Genomic DNA, 19,658 nt, shown 5'->3' with positions numbered 1-19,658 from the left:
TATGTTGAACTAGCTTTGCATCCCAGGGATGAAACCAACTTGATCATGGTGCATAAGCTTTTTGATGTGCCTCTGGATTCAATTTGCCAGTATTTTATTGAGGATTTTTGCATTGATGTTCATCACGGATATTGGTCTAAAATTCTCCTTTTTTTTTTTTTTTTTTTTGTTGTGTCTCTGCCAGGTTTTGATATCAGGATGACGCTGGCTTCATAAAATGAGTTAGGTAGGATTCCTGCTTTTTGTATTGATTGGAATAGTTTCAGAAGGAATGGTACCAGCTCCTCTTTGTACCTCTGGTAGAATTCAGCTGTGAATCCATCAGGTCCTGGACTCTTCTTGGTTGGTAAGCTATTGATCATTGCCACAATTTCAGAGCCTGTTATTGGTCTATTCAGAGATTCAACTTCTTCCTGGTTTAGTCTTGGGTGGGTATATGTGTCTAGGAATTTATCCATTTCTTCTAGATTTCCTAGTTTATTTGCATAGAGGTGTTTATAGTATTCTCTGATGGTAGTTTGTATTTCTGTGGGATCAGTGGTGATATCCCCTTTATCATTTTTTATTGCGTCTATTTGATTCTTCTCTCTTTTCTTTTGTAGTAGTCTTGTTAGCGGTCTATCAATTTTGTTGATCTTTTCAAAAAACCAGCTCCTGGATTCATTGATTTTTTGAAGGGTTTTTTGTGTCTCTATCTCCTTCAGTTCTGCTCTGATCTTAGTTATTTCTTGCCTTCTGCTAGCTTTTGAATGTGTATGCTCTTGCTTCTCTAGTTCTTTTAATTGTGATGTTAGGGTGTCAATTTTAGATCTTCCCTGCTTTCTCTTGTGGGCATTTAGTGCTATAAATTTCCCTCTACACACTGCTTTGAATGTGTCCCAGAGATTCTGGTATGTTGTGTCTTTGTTCTCGTTGGTTTCAAAGAACATCTTTATTTCTGCCTTCATTTCGTTATTTACTCAGTAGTCATTCAGAAGCAGGTTGTTCAGTCTCCAGGTAGTTGTGCAGTTTTGAGTAAATTTATTAATCCTGAGTTCTAATTTGATTGCACTGTGTTCTGAGAGACAGTTTGTTGTGATTTCTGTTATTTCACATTTGCTGAGGAATGCTTTACTTCCAATTATGTGATCAATTTTAGAATACATGCAATGTGGTGCTAAGAAGAATGTATACTCTGTTGATTTGGGATGGAGAGTTCTGTAGATGTCTATTAGGTCTGCTTGGTGAGTTCAAGTCCTGGATATCCCTGTTAACCTTCTGTCTCATTAATCTGCCTAATATTGACAGTGGGGTGATAAAGTCTCCCATTATTATTGTGTGGGAGTCTAAGTCTCTTTGTAGATCTCTAAGAACTTGCTTTATGAATCTGGGTGCTCCTGTATTGGGTGCATATATATTTAGGATAGTTAGCTCTTCATGTTCAACTGATCCCTTTACCATTATGTAATGGCCTTCTTTGTCTCTTTTGATCTTTGTTGGTTTAAAGTCTGTTTTATCAGAGACTAAGATTGCAACACCTGCTTTTTTCTTTGCCTTCCATTTGCCTGGTAGATCCTCCTCCATCCCTTTATTTTGAGCCTATGCATGTCTCTGCACGTGAGATGGGTCTCCTGAATACAGCACACTGATGGGTCTTGACTCTTTATCCAATTTACCAGTCTGTTTCTTTTAATTAGGGCATTTAGCCCATTTACATTTAAGATTAATATTGTTATGTTTGAATTTGATCCTTTCATTATGATGTTAGCTGGTTATTTTGCCCATTAATTGATGCAGTTTCTTCATAGCATCGATGGTCTTTACAATTTGGTCTGTTTTTGCAGTGGCTGGTACCAGTTATTTCTTTCCATCTTTAGTGCTTCCTTCAGGAGCTCTTGTAAGGCAGGCCTGGTGGTGACAAAATCTCTTAGCTTTTGCTTGTCTGTAAAGGATTTTATTTTTCCTTCACTCATGAAGCTTAGTTTGGCTGGATATGAAATTCTGGGTTGAAAATTCTTTTCCTTAAGAATGTTGAATATTGGCCCTCACTCTCTTCTGGCTTGTAGAGTTTCTGCCGAGAGATCCACTGTTAGTCTGATGGGCTTCCCTTTGTGGGTAAGCCGACCTTTCTCTCACGCTGTCCTTAACATTTTTTCCTTCATTTCAACTTTGGTGAATCTGACAATTATGTGTCTTGGAGTTGCTCTTCTCGAGGAGTATCTTTGTGGTGTTCTCTGTATTTCCTGAATTTGAATGTTGGCCTGCCTTGCTAGGTTGGAGGCGTTCTCCTGGATAATATCCTGAAGAGTGTTTTCCAACTTGGTTCCATTCTCCGCATCACTTTCAGGTACACTAATCAAACATAGATTTGGTCTTTTCACATAGTCCCATATTTCCTGGAGGCTTTGTTCATTTCTTTTTCCTCTTTTTTCTCTAAACTTGTCTTCTTGCTCCATTTCATTAATTTGATCTTCAATCACTGATACCCTTTCTTCCATTTGATTAAATCAGCTATTGAAGCTTGTGCATGCATCACAAAGTTCTCTTGCCATGGTTTTCAGCTCCATCAGGTCATTTCAGGTCTTCTCTACACTGTTTATTCTAGTTAGCCATTCGTCCAGTCTTTTTTCAAGGTTTTTAGCTTCCTTGTGATGGGTTTAAACATGCTCCTTTAGCTCAGAGAAGTTTGTTATTACCGACCTTCTGAAGCCTACTTCTATCAGTTTGTCAAAGTCATTCTCCATCCAGCTTTGTTCCGTTGCTGGCTAGGAGCTGCAATCCTTTGGAGGAGAAGAGGTGGTCTGGTTTTTAGGATTTTCAGCTTTTCTGCCCTGGTTTCTCCCCATCTTTGTGGTTTTATCTACCTTTGGTCTTTGATGTTGGTGACCTACAGATGGGGTTTTAATGTAGATGTCCTTTTTGTTGATGTTGATGCTATTCCTTTCTGTTTGTTAGTTTTCCTTCTAACAGTCAGGACCCTCAGCTGCAGATCTGTTGGAGTTTGCTGGAGGTCCACTCCAGACCCTGTTTACCTGGGAATCACCAGTAGAGGCTGCAGAACAGCAAATATTGCTGCCTGATCCTTCCTCTGCCTGAAGCTTCATCCCAGAGGGGCACCTGCCTATATGAGGTATCTGTCAGCCCCTACTGGGACGTGTCTCCCAGTTAGGCTACATGGGGGTCAGGGACCCACTTGAGGAGGCAGTCTGTCCATTCTCAGAGCTCAAACGCCATGCTGGGAGAACCACTGCTCTTTTCAGAGTGGTCAGACAGGGACATTTAAATCTGCAGAAGTTGTCTGCTGCCTTTTGTTCAGCTATGCCCTACTCACAGAGGTGGAGTCTATAGAGGCAGTAGGCCTTGCTGAGCTGTGGTGGGCTCCACCCAGTTTGAGCTTCCCAGCTGCTTTGTTTACCTACTCAAGCCTCAGCAATGGTGGACGTCCCTCCCTGAGCCAGGCTGCCACTTCCCAGTTTGACCTCAGACTGCTGCACTAGCAGTGAGAAGGCTCCATGGGCATGGGACCTGCCAAGCCAGGCACAGGAGAGAATCTCCGGGTCTGCCAGTTGCTGAGACTGTGGAAAAAGCATAGTATTTGGGTGGAAGTGTCCCATTTTTTCAGGTACAATCTGTCACAGCTTCCTTTGGCTAAGAAAGGGAAATCCCCAGACCCCTTGCGCTTCCCGGGTGAGGTGATGCCCCACCCTGTTTTGGCTCGCCCTCTGTGGGCTGCACCCACTGTCCAACCACTCCCAATGAGATGAACCAGGTACCTCAGTTGGAAATGCAGAAATCACCCGTCTTCTGTGTCAATCATGCTGGGAGCTGCAGATCAGAGCTGTTCCTATTTGGCCATCTTGGAACAGACCTTAATTTTTTGTATTTTTTAGTAGAGATGGGGTTTCTCTATGTTGGTCATGCTGGTCTCGAACTCCCAAATTCAGGTGATCTACCCACCTTGGCCTCCCAAAGCACTGGGATTACAGGCATGAGCTACCTCACCCAGCCTATTTCTTGCCTTAACTCATTAAGCCCTTGTGTCAGGCTAAAAGACATGGTTCTCCAAAAATATATTTACTTCCTAATTCTCAGAACCTGTGGTTATTACCTCACCTGGAAAAAGAGTGACTATTACCTTCTGAAGCAAGAGATGTGATGAAGGATCTCGAGAGGAGACATTTACCCTGAATTACCCAGATAGGCTCCAAATGCCCTAAATCACGTATCTTTATAAGAGAGAGCCAGGCAGAGGTTTCACCCAGAGACACAGAGGAGAAAGTGATGTGAAGACAGAGAGAGAGATATGAGTGATTCAATAAGTCACGGATTGCCAGCAGAAGCTGAAAGAGGCAAGGAACAGAATGTTCCCTACAACATGTGGAGGGACTGGGGTCCTATTGACATCTTGGTTTTAGAATTCTGGACCCCAGAAATGTGACAGAATATGTTACCAAGTTTGTGGTAATTTGTTATGGCAGTCAGAAGAAACTAATATAAATTTTGGTATCAAGGAGTGAAGTGCTGCTATAACAAATACCCAAAAATACAGAAGTATCATCCAAGGAATAGCCAAGTGATATGGTTTGGATGTTTGTCCCCTTCAAATCTCATGTTGAAATGTGACCTCCAATGTTAGAGGTGAGACTTGGTGGGAGGTACTGGATCACGGAGGCAGATTTATAATGGATGACTTAGTGCCATCCCCTTGGTGATATGTGAATTCTCCCTCAGTTCACATAAGATTTGATTGTTTAAAAGTGTCAGAGACCTCACCTTACTGTCTCTTGCTTGCTCTGTCATGTGACATGCCTGCTCCCACTTTGTCTTCTGCCATGGGTAAAAGCTCCCTGAGACCTCACCGGGAGCCGAGCAGATGCCAGAGCCATGCTTCCTGTACAGCCTGCAGAACCATGAGCCAATTAAACCTCTTTTCTTTACAAATTAGCTAGTCTCAGGTATTTCTTTCTTTCTTTCTTTTTTAGATGGAGTCTCACTCTGTCACCCAGGCTGGAGTGCAGTGGCACGATCTCAGCTCACTGCACACTACAACCTCCACCTCCAGGGTTCAAGCGATTCTCCCTGCCTCAGCCTCCCAAGTAGCTGGGATTACAGGCACCTGTCACCATGCCCAGCTAATTTTTGTATTTTTAGTAGAGACTGGATTTCACCATGTTGGCCAGACTGGTCTTAAACTCCTGACCTCAAGTGAGTAATCCCAGAGTGCTGGGATTACAGGTGCCCAGCCAGGTGGATTTCTTTATAGCAACACAAAAATGGCCTAATACACCAAGGAATGCCCTAATAGGTAGAGGCTGGAATAATTCTGTGAAGCATCATAGAAAAAGCCTAGAATGCCCTGAAGTTACTGTTGGTAGCAATATAGATATCAAGGATGCCATTGGTGAGGGCTCAGAAGGAAGTGAGCGGCACAGTAGAGAAAGCTCCTATCAAATTGCGCCATTGCATTCCCACCTGGGTGACAGAGCAAGACTCTATTTCAGAAAAAAAAAAAAAGAAAGAAAGAAAGCTTCCATCAATCATCTTTGAAAATATGTATGCTATCTTGAGCAGAATGTTGGCAAAAATATGAGCATTGTAAGTACTTCTGGTGCAAGCTTAGAAGGAAATAAAGAGCACATGATTGAGAAATGGAGGAAAAATGATCCATGTTAAATAGTGGCAGTGAGCTTGGCTTAATTGTGTCCTATAGTCATGTGAAAATTAGCAGAACTTCCCAATGATGAACTCGGCTATTTAGCTGAGGAGAGTACCAAGCAAAATGTTGAGGGTGCGTACTGCTATCTTCTTTCTGTTCAGAGTAAAAATGTGAGAGAAAATAGATACATTCAGGAAAGAACTGTTAAGCAGAATTTTCAGTAATTTGTTACGGCAGCCAAAGTAAACTGATAAAGCTCTTAAGTGAAGAGAGGAATATCTTCTCATATTATTCAGAAGTGCTAATGCATGGATCCTTTGTGTAGACTAATATTAGTTTAGACAGTCTGATATTTTAAAGTTAGCATTAGATACCTGATCACTACATGAAGATACTGAATCAAAATGTATTATTTTAATTCTGTCACTTGAACATTTAGGACATGCTCCTATCAGCCATCAATTTTTTTAATATTAGCCTCAAATAATAAGAATAAATTAACTTTATCTTGAGTTCAAGTTCTTAAACTCACCAATCAATGATTTGTGACTCATTCTTTTGTTTGTTGGTTGGTTGGTTTCTTTGTGTTTTGTTTTATTTGTTTGTATTTTAAGACATGGATTCTTGAGCCCTCTGCAAACCTTGTAAATTGATTTTCTAGGGTGAGGATTGGATATTTATGTTTTTCTAAGGCTTTGTCAATTATTATGATAAACAACCATTTAAGAAACCATTGAAATTATGAAGCATAGCTGGATTTGTCTGCCATTTCTTAAGTACCCCCTATGTGTCAGATATATATTAGATGAGTTTTACATAACATTTATATGTAATCTTACGGGTACATGTTTAATTTCAGCTTTGTAGTTGGCAAAATGAGGTTCAAAGAAGTAGTAAAGCCGTTCCAAATCAGTCATTAGAAAAACTGATATTTGAGCACATATCTATTTCCAAAGCCCATTCTCCTACAGAAAAACCAGCAGTGACGTAAAAACATTATTTGTTCACATTTCCTTATATATCCTATCTAGGTGGATGATGTGGGTAAGTCATTTAACTTCCCAAGATTTAGTTTGTTCTATTTGAAGAAGTGTTTAATAATACGTATCTCAAGCAGTTGTTATGAAGACTGAATTCAATTATGTACAGAACAGCACTTTGGCAACACTAGAGTGTCATGAAAATGTGATTTGCTTTACTATGGTTTTTGCTCTTACCTATTTTTTATTTATGGAATAAGTAAAGTGTAACCATGTTATTTGGCAGAAGTGCCAGCTCTCACAAAATGTCGCATCTACTGCCAGCTTCTTCTATTCTTGTGGGTCTAAGGCTTCCTCAATGGTTACTTTTGGAGCCAGACTGGATCAGTGTTCGAGTCCCAGCTCTGCCATTTACTAACAGTAGAATCATGGACTACTCTTTCCATGATTTTGGTTATTCACCAATAAAAAGGGAAAGAGATGCTGGTAATTTGAGGTTGACATTGAAATAATATAGAATGCTTATAATATTTATGATCATCATCATTAGTGATCACATTACTGACAGTAGCTGTGTTAATAAGATGGCAAATACATTTTGTGAGGTTCCACTGGGCACTGCCTATGAAGAGTGGCACAGGCAGGGGGTGAAAGAATGCCAGCAGTGAGGCAGTGTATTCCGTAGGGCATGGGAAAAAACCCAGGCCAGTTGCAACCCACCTGAATACTAACTCCCAGTGTAGCCTGGATTGCATTCCTATGCCAGCAAAATGGTTTTTCAACTGTGGCTATTCTGCAGCAGAGTATCAGCAAGGGAGCCCCAGATAGGGAAGCTAAAAAGAGTTTAATTATTTGGCACACATATATTATGCCATAAGTACATACACAAGCAGAATGGGAGAAAAGACTAAATCCCGTGACACTTGGCAGATAGCCAGTTGGAAAGGCAATCATAAACCACTTGGGAACATTAAATAAGTCAGAATGCTATCTTCTAGCATATAATCTAGCAATGATAGCAATAACCACCATTTCATAAATTCCTGTGCCAGGAATCCTGCTAGGCTTTGTATGTACATTATCACTAGGCCACAAAACTCTATTGAATAAGAACCATTTATTACCTCATTCTGCAGATGAGGAAACTGAGGCACAGAGAAGTTAAAGAAGGCATTAATGGTTAAAGACCTGAGAAATATTGGCGATGAGATTTGAAATAGAGTCTAACTACCTGTAAACTCATGTCCTTTCCACTGCAGTGTGATGTCTCCATGGGACATTCTCATGTCTTGCATCTCTGGTCCTTTTATAACAACCACTGTTACGAGTAATTCTTCTGCTTTTTTATTTGGCATGTACCCCTCCCCAAAAATAGGCACATGATAAATAATAAAATCATCATTGGTATATATAAATAGATGATAGACCAGACAGATCAATGACAGATTGAGTGTGTGTGTATATACACACCATCACACTCTGTGACTTTTAAAACTATCTTGTGGATCTCCTTAGCACATCTCTTATGCTCTGCTTACATTCTGGCCCAGATGTGCAGAGCAGCTAGTTCACAATAACCTCCCAACCACCAGTGTCATCATGTGCTTTGTGGATGAAGTGTGGTCCACTCTCCTGAGATCTGTTCACAGTGTCCTCAATCGCTCTCCTCCACATCTCATCAAGGAGATTCTGCTGGTAGATGACTTCAGCACCAAAGGTAAGAAAACCACTCATGCTATCTCTTGAAATGTCAAAGTTTGGCAGAAGCAAAGTTTGGTAGCAATTTGGATGGCAAAATTATAGGATAATTTGATGAAGCATAAACATTGTACAAATGCTTTGTTTTATGTGGAGCCTCAGAGACATAAGTCTAAGCATCTATGGATGTTAAAAGTCATCTGGAGCTCTGTTCAGTTAGTTGTAACTCTCCTACCGTGTTGGAATGATCTTCTAACTATGGCTCCTTGGAGATGGGCACTTTGAAGTATTGGAGCTTAGATGTCCTCTACAGTTGCACAAATCCCTTTTAATGGAATCACAATTAAAGGGAGGCCTTGCCTACTGGTAATAACTAGAGTTACAGTTAGACTCTATGGAAGGCAAAGAAATTGAGATCTTATGGCCTCTTTCTTGAGAGCAAGGCATATGATGTGTTCAGTTAAGTGTTAAGAAGACAAATTGCCAATAGGACAAGAGAGATGAGGTGATTCCAACAAAGTTCAAAAGCAGAATCCACCATAGCCTTTATGTTTGTTTTTGCTTATTATAGTGAAGAATCTCACTCTTTGGGTTGTCAAATAACCTGTGTATGTAGGTGATCTGACAACCCCATTACAAATTCCCAAAATGGAACCCATTTTTCAGAAAAGTTTAGAAAATAACAAAGACTTGGCAATGCTAACAGAACAGCTTAGCCTTGAGCTGTGACCACAGCAACATGGGAAGTTTCTTTAGCTTCAGAGTTTCGACCATAATCACACTGAGCTCAAGAAGCTGTGGGATGATGGAGAAAAACTGGCTGAAAAACATAAAATGTGGCCTTGAAAGCATAAACAGAAATAGTACCCAATTAGTAAGTAGATAAGAGTCTTGATGATGGCCGAATAGGAACAGCTCCGGTCCACAGCTCCCAGCCTGAGCGACAGAGAAGATGGGTGATTTCCGCATTTCTGTTTGAGGTACCGGTTTCATCTCACTAGGGAGTGCCAAACAGTGGGTGCAGGACAGTCGGTGAAGCGCACTGTGTGCGAGCCGAAGCAGGGCGAGGCATTGCCTCACTCAGGAAGTGCAAGGGGTCAGGGAGTTCCCTTTCCTAGTCAAAGAAAGGGGTAACAAACGGCACCTGGAATATCGGGTCAGTCCCACCCTAATACTGCACTTTTCCAACGGGCCTGGAAAACGGCACACTAAGAGATTGTGTCCCGCACCTGGCTCGGAGGGTACTATGCCCACGGAGTCTCGCTGATTGCTAGCACAGCAGTCTGAGATCAAGCTGCAAGGCGGCAGCAAGGCTGGGGGAGGGGCGCCCGCCATTGCCCAGGCTTGCTTAGGTAAACAAAGCACCCAGGAAGCTCGAACTGGGTGGAGCCCACCACAGCTCAAGAAGGCCTGCCTGCCTCTGTAGGCTCCACCTCTGGGGGCAGGGCACAGACAAACAAAAAGTCAGCAGGAACCTCCACAGACTTAAATGTCCCTGTCTGACTGACAGCTTTGAAGAGAGTCGTGGTTCTCCCAGCACGCACCTGGAGATCTGAGAATGGACAGACTGCCTCCTAAAGTGGGTCCCTCACCCCTGAGCAGCCTAACTGGGAGGCACCCCCCCAGTAGGGACAGACTGACACCTCACTCGGCCGGGTACTCCTCTGAGACAAAACTTCTAGAGGAAATATCAGACAGCTGAATTTGTGGTCTCACGAAAATCCACTGTTCTGCAGCCACCGCTGCTGACACCCAGCCAAACAGGGTCTGGAGTGGACCTCTAGTAAACTCCAACAGACCTGCAGCCGAGGGTCCTGTCTGGTAGAAGGAAAACTAACAAACAGAAAGGACATCCACACCAAAAACCCATCTGTACATCACCATCATCAAAGACCAAAAGTAGATAAAACCACAAAGATAGGGAAAAAACAGAGCAGAAAAACTGGAAACTCTAAAAAGCAGAGCGCCTCTCCTCCTCCAAAGGAACGCAGTTCCTCACCAGCAACGGAACAAAGCTGGATGGAGGATGACTTTGACAAGTTGAGAGAAGAAGGCTTCAGACGATCAAACTACTCTGAGCTACAGGAGGAAATTCAAAACAATAGCAAAGAAGTTAAAAACTTTGAAAAAAAATTAGAAGAATTTTTTTAATAATATTGGTTTTAATAACCAATGGAGAGAAGGGCTTAAAGGAGCTGATGGAGCTGAAAGCCAAGTTTCAAGAACTACGCGAAGATTGCAGAAGGCTCAGTAGCAGATGCGATCAACTGGAAGAAAGGGTATTGCTGATGAAAGATGAAATGAATGAAATGAAGCGAGAAGGGAAGTTTAGAGAAAAAAGAATAAAAAGAAATGAACAAAGCCTCCAAGAAATTTGGGACTATGTGAAAAGACCAAACCTACGTCTGATTGGTGTACCTGAAAATGACGGGGAGAATGGAACCAAGTTGGAAAACACTCTGCAAGATATTATCCAGGAGAACTTCCCCAATCTAGCAAGGCAGGCCAACATTCAGATTCAGGAAATACAGAGAACGCCACAAAGATACTCCTCGAGAAGAGCAACTCCAAGACACATAATTGTCAGATTCACCAAAGTTGAAATGAAGGAAAAAATGTTAAGGGCAGCCAGAGAGAAAGGTCGGGTTACCCACAAAGGGAAGCCCGTCAGACTAACAGCTGATCTCTCGGCAGAAACTCTACAAGCCAGAAGAGAGTGGGGGCCGATATTCAACATTCTTAAAGAAAAGAATTTTCAACCCAGAATTTCATATCCAGCCAAACTAAGCTTCATAAGTGAAGGAGAAATAAAATACTTTACAGACAAGCAAACGCTGAGTGATTTTGTCACCACCAGGCCTGCCCTAAAAGAGCTCCTGAAGGAAGCACTAAACATGGAAAGGAACAACCGGTACCAGCCACTGCAAAAACATGCCAAATTGTAAAGACCACCGAGGCTAGCAAGAAACTGCATCAACTAACGAGCAAAATAACCAACTAACATCATAATGACAGGATCAGATTCACACATAACAATATTAACTTTAAATGTAAATGGGCTAAATGCTCCAATTAAAAGACACAGACTGGCAAACTGGATAAGGAGTCAGGACTCATCTGTGTGCTGTATTCAGGAAACCCATCTCACGTGCAGAGACACACATAGACTCAAAATAAAGGGATGGAGGAAGATCTATCAAGCAAATGGAAAACAAAAAAAGGCAGGGGTTGCAATCCTAGTCTCTGATAAAATAGACTTTAAACCAACAAAGATCAAAAGAGACAAAGAAGGCCATTACATAATGGTAAAGGGATCAATTCAACAAGAAGAGCTAACTATCCTAAATATATATGCACCCAACACAGGAGCACCCAGATTCATAAAGCAAGTCCTGAGTGACCTACAAAGGGACTTAAACTCCCACACAATAATAATGGGAGATTTTAACACCCCACTGTCAACATTAGACAGATCGACGAGACAGAAAGTTAACAAGGACATCCAGGAATTGAACTCAGCTCTGCACAAAGTGGACCTAATAGACATCTACAGAACTCTCCACCCCAAATCAACAGAATATACATTTTTTTTCAGCACCACACCACACCTATTCCAAAATTGACCACATAGTTGGAAGTAAAGCTCTCCTCAACAAATGTAAAAGAACAGAAATTATAACAAACTGTCTCACAGACCACAGTGCAATCAAACTAGAACTCAGGATTAAGAAATTCACTCAAAACCGCTCAACTACATGGAAACTGAACAACCTGCTCCTGAATGACTATTGGGTACATAATAAAATGAAGGCAGAAATAAAGATGTTCTTTGAAACCAACGAGAACAAAGACACAACATACCAGAATCTCTGGGACACGTTCAAAGCAGTGTGTAGAGGGAAATTTATAGCACTAAATGCCCACAAGAGAAAGCAGGAAAGATCCAAAATTGACACCCTAACATCACAATTAAAAGAACTAGAAAAGCAAGAGCAAACACATTCAAAAGCTAGCAGAAGTCTAGAAATAACTAAAATCAGAGCAGAACTGAAGGAAATAGAGACACAAAAAACCCTTCAAAAAATTAATGAATCCAGGAGCTAGTTTTTTGAAAAGATCAACAAAATTGATAGACTGCTAGCAAGACTAATAAAGAAGAAAAGAGAGAAGAATCAAATAGATGCAATAAAAAATGAAAAAGGGGATATCACCACCGATCCCACAGAAATACAATCTACCATCAGAGAATACTACAAACACCTCTATGCAAATAAACTAGAAAATCTAGAAGAAATGGATAAATTCCTTGACAAATACACCCTCCCAAGACTAAACCAGGAAGAAGCTGAATCTATGAATAGACCAAAAACAGGTTCTGAAATTGTGGCAATAATCAATAGCTTATCAACCAAAAAGAGTCCAGGACCTGATGGATTCACAGCTGAATTCTACCAGAGGTACAAGGAGGAACTGGTACCATTACTTCTGAAACTATTCCAATTGATAGAAAAAGAGGGAATCCTCCCTAACACATTTTATGAAGCCAGCATCGTCCTGATACCAAAGCCTGGCAGAGACATAACCAAAAAAGAGAACTTCAGACCAATATCCTTGATGAACATTGATGCTAAAATCCTCAATAAAATACTGGCAAACCAAATCCAGCAGCACATCCAAAAGCTTATCCATTATGATCAAGTGGGCTTCATCCCTGGGATGCAAGGCTGGTTCAACATACACAAATCAATAAACGTAGTCCAGCACATAAACAGATCCAAAGACAAAAACCACATGATTATCTCAATAGATGCAGAAAAGGCCTTTGACAAAATTCAACAACACTTCATGCTAAAAACTCTCAATAAATTAGGTATTGATGGGACCTATCTCAATAAGAGCTATCTATGACAAACCCACAGCCAATATCATCCTGAATGGGCAAAAACTGGAAGCATTCCCTCTGAAAACTGGCACAAGACAGGGATGCCCTCTCTCACCACTCCTATTCAACATAGTGCTGGAAGTTCTGGCCAGAGCAATCAGGCAGGAGAAGGAAATAAAGGGTATTCAATTAGGAAAAGAGGAAGTCAAATTGTCCCTGTTTGCAGATGACATGATTGTATATCTAGAAAACCCCATTGTCTCAGCCCAAAATCTCCTTAAGCTGATTAGCAACTTCAGCAAAGTCTCAGGATACAAAATCAATGTACAAAAATCACAAGCATTCTTGTACACCAATCACAGACAAACAGAGAGCCAAATCATGAGTGAACACCCATTCACAATTGCTTCAAAGAGAATAAAATACCTAGGAATCCAACTTACAAGGGATGTGAAGGACCTCTTCAAGGAGAACTACAAACCACTGCTCAATGAAATAAAAGAGGATACAAACAAATGGAAGAACATTCCATGCTCATGGGTAGGAAGAATCAATATCGTGAAAATGGCCATACTGCCCAAGGGAATTTATAGATTCAATGCCATCCCCATCAAGCTACCAATGACTTTCTTCACAGAATTGGGAAAAACTACTTTAAAGTTTATATGGAACTAAAAAAGAGCCCGCATCACCAAGTCAATCCTAAGCCAAAAGAACAAAGCTGGAGGCATCATGCTACCTGACTTCAAACTATACTACAAGGCTACAGTAACCAAAACAGCATGGTACTGGTACCACAACAGAGACGTAGATCAATGGAACAGAACAAAGCCCTCAGAAATGATGCCGCATATCTACAACTATCTGATCTTTGACAAACCTGACAAAAACAAGCAATGGGGAAAGGATTCCCTATTTAATAAATGGTGCTGGGAAAACTGGCTAGCCATATGTAGAAAGCTGAAACTGGATCCCTTCCTTACACCTTATACAAAAATTAATTCAAGATGGATTAAAGACTTACATGTTAGACCTAAAACCATTAAAATCCTACAAGAAAACCTAGGCAATACCATTCAGAACATAGGCATGGGCAAGGACTTCAGGTCTAAAACACCAAAAGCAATGGCAACAAAAGCCAAAATTGACAAATGGGATCTAATTAAACTAAAGAGCTTCTGCACAGCAAAAGAAACTACCATCAGAGTGAACAGGCAATCTACAGAATGGGAGAAAATTTTTGCAACCTACTCATCTGACAAAGGGCTAATATCCAGAATCTACAATGAACTCAAACAAATTTACAAGAAAAAAACAAACAACCCCATCAAAAAGTGGGCAAAGGACATGAACAGACACTTCTCAAAAGAAGACATTTATGCAGCCAAAAAACACATGAAGAAATGCTCATCATCACTGGCCATCAGAGAAATGCAAATCAAAACCACAGTGAGATACCATCTCACACCAGTTAGAATGGCCATCATTAAAAAATGAGGAAACAACAGGTGCTGGAGAGGATGTGGAGAAATAGGAACACTTTTACACTGTTGGTGGGACTGTAAACTAGTTCAACCATTGTGGAAGTCAGTGTGGCGATTCCTCAGGGATCTAGAACTAGAAATACCATTTGACCCAGCCATCCCATTACTGGGTATATACTCAAAGGATTATAAATCATGCTGCTATAAAGACACATGCACACGTATGTTTATTGCGGCACTATTCACAATAGCAAAGAGTTGGAACCAACCCAAATGTCCAACAACGATAGACTGGATTAAGAAAATGTGGCACATATACACCATGGAATACTATGCAAACATAAAAAATGATGAGTTCATGTCCTTTGTAGGGACATGGATGAAACTGGAAAACATTATTCTCAGTAAACTATCGCAAGGACAAAAAAATCAAACACCGCACATTCTCACTCATAGGCAGGAATTGAACAATGAGAACTCATGGACACAGGAAGGGGAACATCACACTCTGGGGACTGTTGTGGGGTTGGGGGAGGGGGGAGGGACAGCATTAGGAGATATACCTAATGCTAAATGACGAGTTAATGGGTACAGGAAATCAACATGGCACATGGATACATATGTAACAAACCTGTACATTGTGCACATGTACCCTAAAACCTGAAGTATAATAATAATAAAAAAAAAAAAGAGTCCCTTCATGAGGGGCAGGTCCAGATTCTGTGGGACCTGAAGCTAATTCAGTTTTCAGGGTCCTGTCTAAGAAAAACTTTCTTAGAAAGTTTTCTGGAAGCCATTCCAACCTAGGATAGCTGTAAATAGCTTGATTACACACAGAACTGACTGTAAGTCACATAAACATAGCTCATAAAGCCCCCAGAAAACTGTTCCTTTAGGTGGATCCCTCCATGGCCATCTAATAAGAGAGAAAAGGTGTAATGGAAGGGGACGTCAGAGTAGAGAATGAAAGGGTCTTATTTGCACACATTGTTTAGCCTCTTCCTTGGGTCATGGAAGGGGCTTTTGCAAGAGGTGGGGCTGAGAGTAGAGGCAGAATTGTGCAGAAGCCTGAGCTACATTTATTTTAAGGCAAATCTGCCCCCACCTTGACAAATACTCAGAAAGGTGTGCCCTCCACTGTATCACCTTGCAACACTGAAAACAAAGATTTGGGGTTTGAAAAATCAGACAGCTTTGAATATTGAAACCAGACAGAATCCTTCCAAGAAAATGACATCAGAAAATAAAATTATGACCCAAGGAATAAAATTCAGTAATGATGGTAATGTCATAGTTTTTGGCATTTGACTTTGGGGAGCACTTCTGATACTATCCGGACTTACTTAATTCAAGTATTTCCTGGTTTATCTTTACTCTGATTTAGACTATCTAAAAGATAATTTGGATAAATACATGTCCCAGTTTCCAAAAGTTCGGATTCTTCGCCTCAAAGAGAGACATGGCTTAATAAGGGCCAGGCTGGCAGGAGCACAGAATGCAACAGGTAAGAAGTTACTCATTTTTTTGTTTGTTACATTTTTATTTTAACTTAAAATGTTTCTCAAACATACAGCAAATTTGAAAGACCAGCACAATGATGCCTATATATGCATCACTTAGTTGCATCAATTTTAAACAGTTTTTATAATATGTGCGTTATCATAAACACACAGACACCTACTGCATATACTTTTTTCCGGAACCTTTGAAAAAGAAGTTACAGACATCACCATACTGCACCCCTAAGTACTTCAGTAGGCATCTCTGAAGAACAGGAGCATTCTCTTAAATAAGCACAGCTTTCATAACTAAATATAATACCTACTATATGCTGCTCTTTTCAAGTTTTCTCATTGTTCCCAAAATGTTTTTTTGTTGTTTTTTTTTTTTTTTTTTTTGAGACAGAGTCTCGCTCTGTCGCCCAGGCTGGAGTGCAGTGGTGCCATCTCAGCTCACAACCTCCGCCTCCCGGGTTCACGCCATTCTCCTGCCTCAGCCTCCCAAGTAGCTGGGATTACAGGCACCCACCACCATGCCCAGTTAATTTTTTGTATTATTAATAGAGACGGGGTTTCACCGTGTTAGCCAGGATGGTCTTGACTCCTAACCTCGTGATCTGCCTGCCTTGGCCTCCCAAAGTGCTGGGATTACAGGCCTCAAAATGTTTTTTTAAATTCAGGAACTAATCAAGTTTCATACTCTGCCTTTGATACCTTGGTCTTCTTAGTCTGAATAGTCAACTCCTCACACTTTGTTTAAATACTTGTGTGTGTGTGTGTGTGTGTGTGTGTGTGTATTTTAAGTTCATGCCATTTGTTTGGTACCACTGACCATGTTCTGAAATTTTCGATTTCCTCTTGTTACCTGCAGGATAAATGTTTTTGGAGTGAAAATATTATATAGAATGCTACTACATAGGTGATAGAAATGGTATACATCTCATCAAGAGGCATATAATATTACATAATATCACCAGTATTGTTGATACTAACTTTGAGAGGTTAGTTAAGATGTTGACAGCTAAATCTTTACTTTGGGATTAAGAAGTAATTTGTGGAATGACACATTGATCCATGAGAATATTTTGTTTTTCTTACAATGTTTTACCCAATGGTTTTTAGTGTCCATTGATGATCCTTGCTTAAATCAATTATTACACTGAGGACTGAAAATTTACTTTTCTATAATTCGTTCTTTTTTATTTAGCTGGCATTCATGTGTAAGGAGAAAATCTCTATCTCTCCCTCTCCTGCTTTCTAACTCTTCTTCCCTTTCCCCTCAATCTCCCTCTCCCCTCCCTCTCATCCCCTCACCGATATGGATTTATGGCTCAGAAATTAAATGTGTATTATATCACCATTATTCTTGTTGGTATTCAAATTGTCCCAAATTTGACCACTAGGAGCTTCTTCAAGCCTGTGCCCTTTTGACCTGACCCATCAATATTTCAAGATTTTGTAATGTTTTAATTCTATAATCCTCACCCCTCTCTTCTCTGACCCATGTCTATTCTTCCAATGGTTCTTTCTGCCTTCCCCAAAGGCCGTATGCCTTCTTCTCTTCTCCCCTTTTTAGTGTGCAGGTGTTGGTGAGTGAATGAGAAGTGAATCTATTTTATGAGTATTCTAAAAACAACATCAAACATTTGGATTCATGTTCATACGTTTCTATGGAAGGATCTGTGCCCTGCAATACTAGCTGATTTATATGCTAGGTGCCATTCTGAATACTTTGTATATTAACTGATTGAATCCTCACAATAACTCAATGAGATGAGTACAATCACATCCTCATCCTACAGATGAGAATATAGAGGCACAGTGAGGTTGTGCCTTATGCAAGCTCCCCCATCTAGCCAGTGGTAAATCCAAAGCTGGCACCTGAATGCCCTGACTCCAGAGTCCGTCCTCTTATCAACTACACCTTGAGGCCTCTAGACATTTAGCCGCCACTCTGGCCCTGTAAGCCCTGCTTTTACAGGTCTCCACCAGCTTAAATTCAAGCATGTTCTGATGGGAAATTATCTGCTTACCTGAGTTTAATTTTCTTATAACTGGACTCCATATTTGAAGCTCTTCTCATTTCATTGGTTTGCTAACAAATGTTTTCTCTTTGTAGAGGAAATTTTAAGTGAGAAACAAATACATTACACCAAAATTGGCATTGCAGTGACAGTTAAGATTCTTGATGAGAGACTGCATTCAGAAAAATTTAATGGCATTCCATGCTTAATTTCCTTTGGAAAGTAATTATCTATAAATGATGTAAAAATAGGATACTCAAGAACTAGTTTAAATAGGTAACTTTTGAGCTGAAGTCTGGGTGAAGAATATTCCCAAGCAAATGGAACAAGAAGTACAAATGTCCTAATGAAGAAATGAGCTTGGCATATTCAAGGTGAAGAAATAAGTTCATTTTGATTCATGGGTGCTGACCATGGGGAGAGTCATAAAAGATTCACTTGGGGAGAAAGAAAAAAGCAAGTTTTTCTAAAGTTTTGTGCATCACTTAAAGATTGTAGGCATTATTCTCAGTACAACGTGAAGCCAATGAAGAATATTAAATAGGAACAAAACTATCTGATGTACATTTTGAAAGCTCATTCTGGCCACTGTGTAGAGAATGGATATTAGGAAGATGAAAAAGGAAATAGGGAGGCCAGTTAGGAGGCTACTATAGTTGTCCAAGTACCAGGGAGGTGCCAGGATAAATGGGAGAAATGGTCAGCTTCATCATAGACTGTGCACATGGAACGTATAGGACTTGCCATCAGATAAGATGTGAAGAGATAAGAATGAGACCAATCAGAAACAAACCCTAAGACTGGTATCTGAACAACTTGGTGGGTGGTAGGCTCAAAACTGGAGGAGCAGGTTTGGAATTGCAGCTGAGTTTTGATTCTGTCCATATAAATTTGAGATGAAAATTAGATATTCATGCACAGAAAGTAGAATACAGAACCAAATATAGGTTACTTATTTAAAAATTTTCTCTCTGCCTGCACGGAGCACAGAGTATGCTAGCAATGGCCTCCAACACAGTCCAAACTATTAGACAACATGGGTGGAGTGTCTTAGAAGGGGTGATATGAGCTTGATTAAAGCAGTTGCAACTGCTTGCTCAAGTGCTTGCAGTTAACATCCATAAAGTAATTTATTTGAATTTAGCAAGTCTGAATGTAAATTCAGATTCATTAACAGCCTTGAGAATATTAGCTCAGTAACTCTCAAACCATTTTGAAGATGGCTTGTGTAGAAATAAATTTTTCATCACAACTCAGTACATGTGTAATCACACATATAACTACAGTAGACATTTTATCAAATAACATGTGGAATAGATTCTAATACCTTCTTTTCTATGTTATTTATGTTTTAGATCCTGGCCAATCTCAATAAATTGATTTAGTGATTGATTCACTAAGGGAATCTACAGCTCTCAGTTTGAAAAACCCCAGCTAGGTGTATCTTAATTGCTTG

The 19,658-nt window shown here is 40.4% G+C and overlaps 1 protein-coding gene across 2 annotated transcripts in view; it reads left to right on the top strand.

The window, feature by feature from the left end:
• The window catches only part of GALNT5 (polypeptide N-acetylgalactosaminyltransferase 5), a 66,941-nt gene that overhangs the window by 18,467 nt on the left and 28,816 nt on the right, over positions 1-19,658 (top strand). For both annotated transcript variants that reach the window (XM_030795987.1, XM_003266128.3), the window contains 2 exons: positions 8,166-8,332; positions 16,064-16,183. In XM_030795987.1, coding sequence (XP_030651847.1) covers positions 8,166-8,332; positions 16,064-16,183 — 287 coding nt within the window. The remainder of the gene's footprint in view (positions 1-8,165; positions 8,333-16,063; positions 16,184-19,658) is intronic.

This window comes from Nomascus leucogenys, chromosome 17 (assembly GCF_006542625.1).
Source record: "Nomascus leucogenys isolate Asia chromosome 17, Asia_NLE_v1, whole genome shotgun sequence".
In the NCBI taxonomy this organism is placed as follows: Eukaryota; Metazoa; Chordata; class Mammalia; order Primates; family Hylobatidae; genus Nomascus; species Nomascus leucogenys.
Note: the sequence above shows the minus strand (reverse complement) of the source record. Positions and strands in the feature narration are given on the sequence as shown.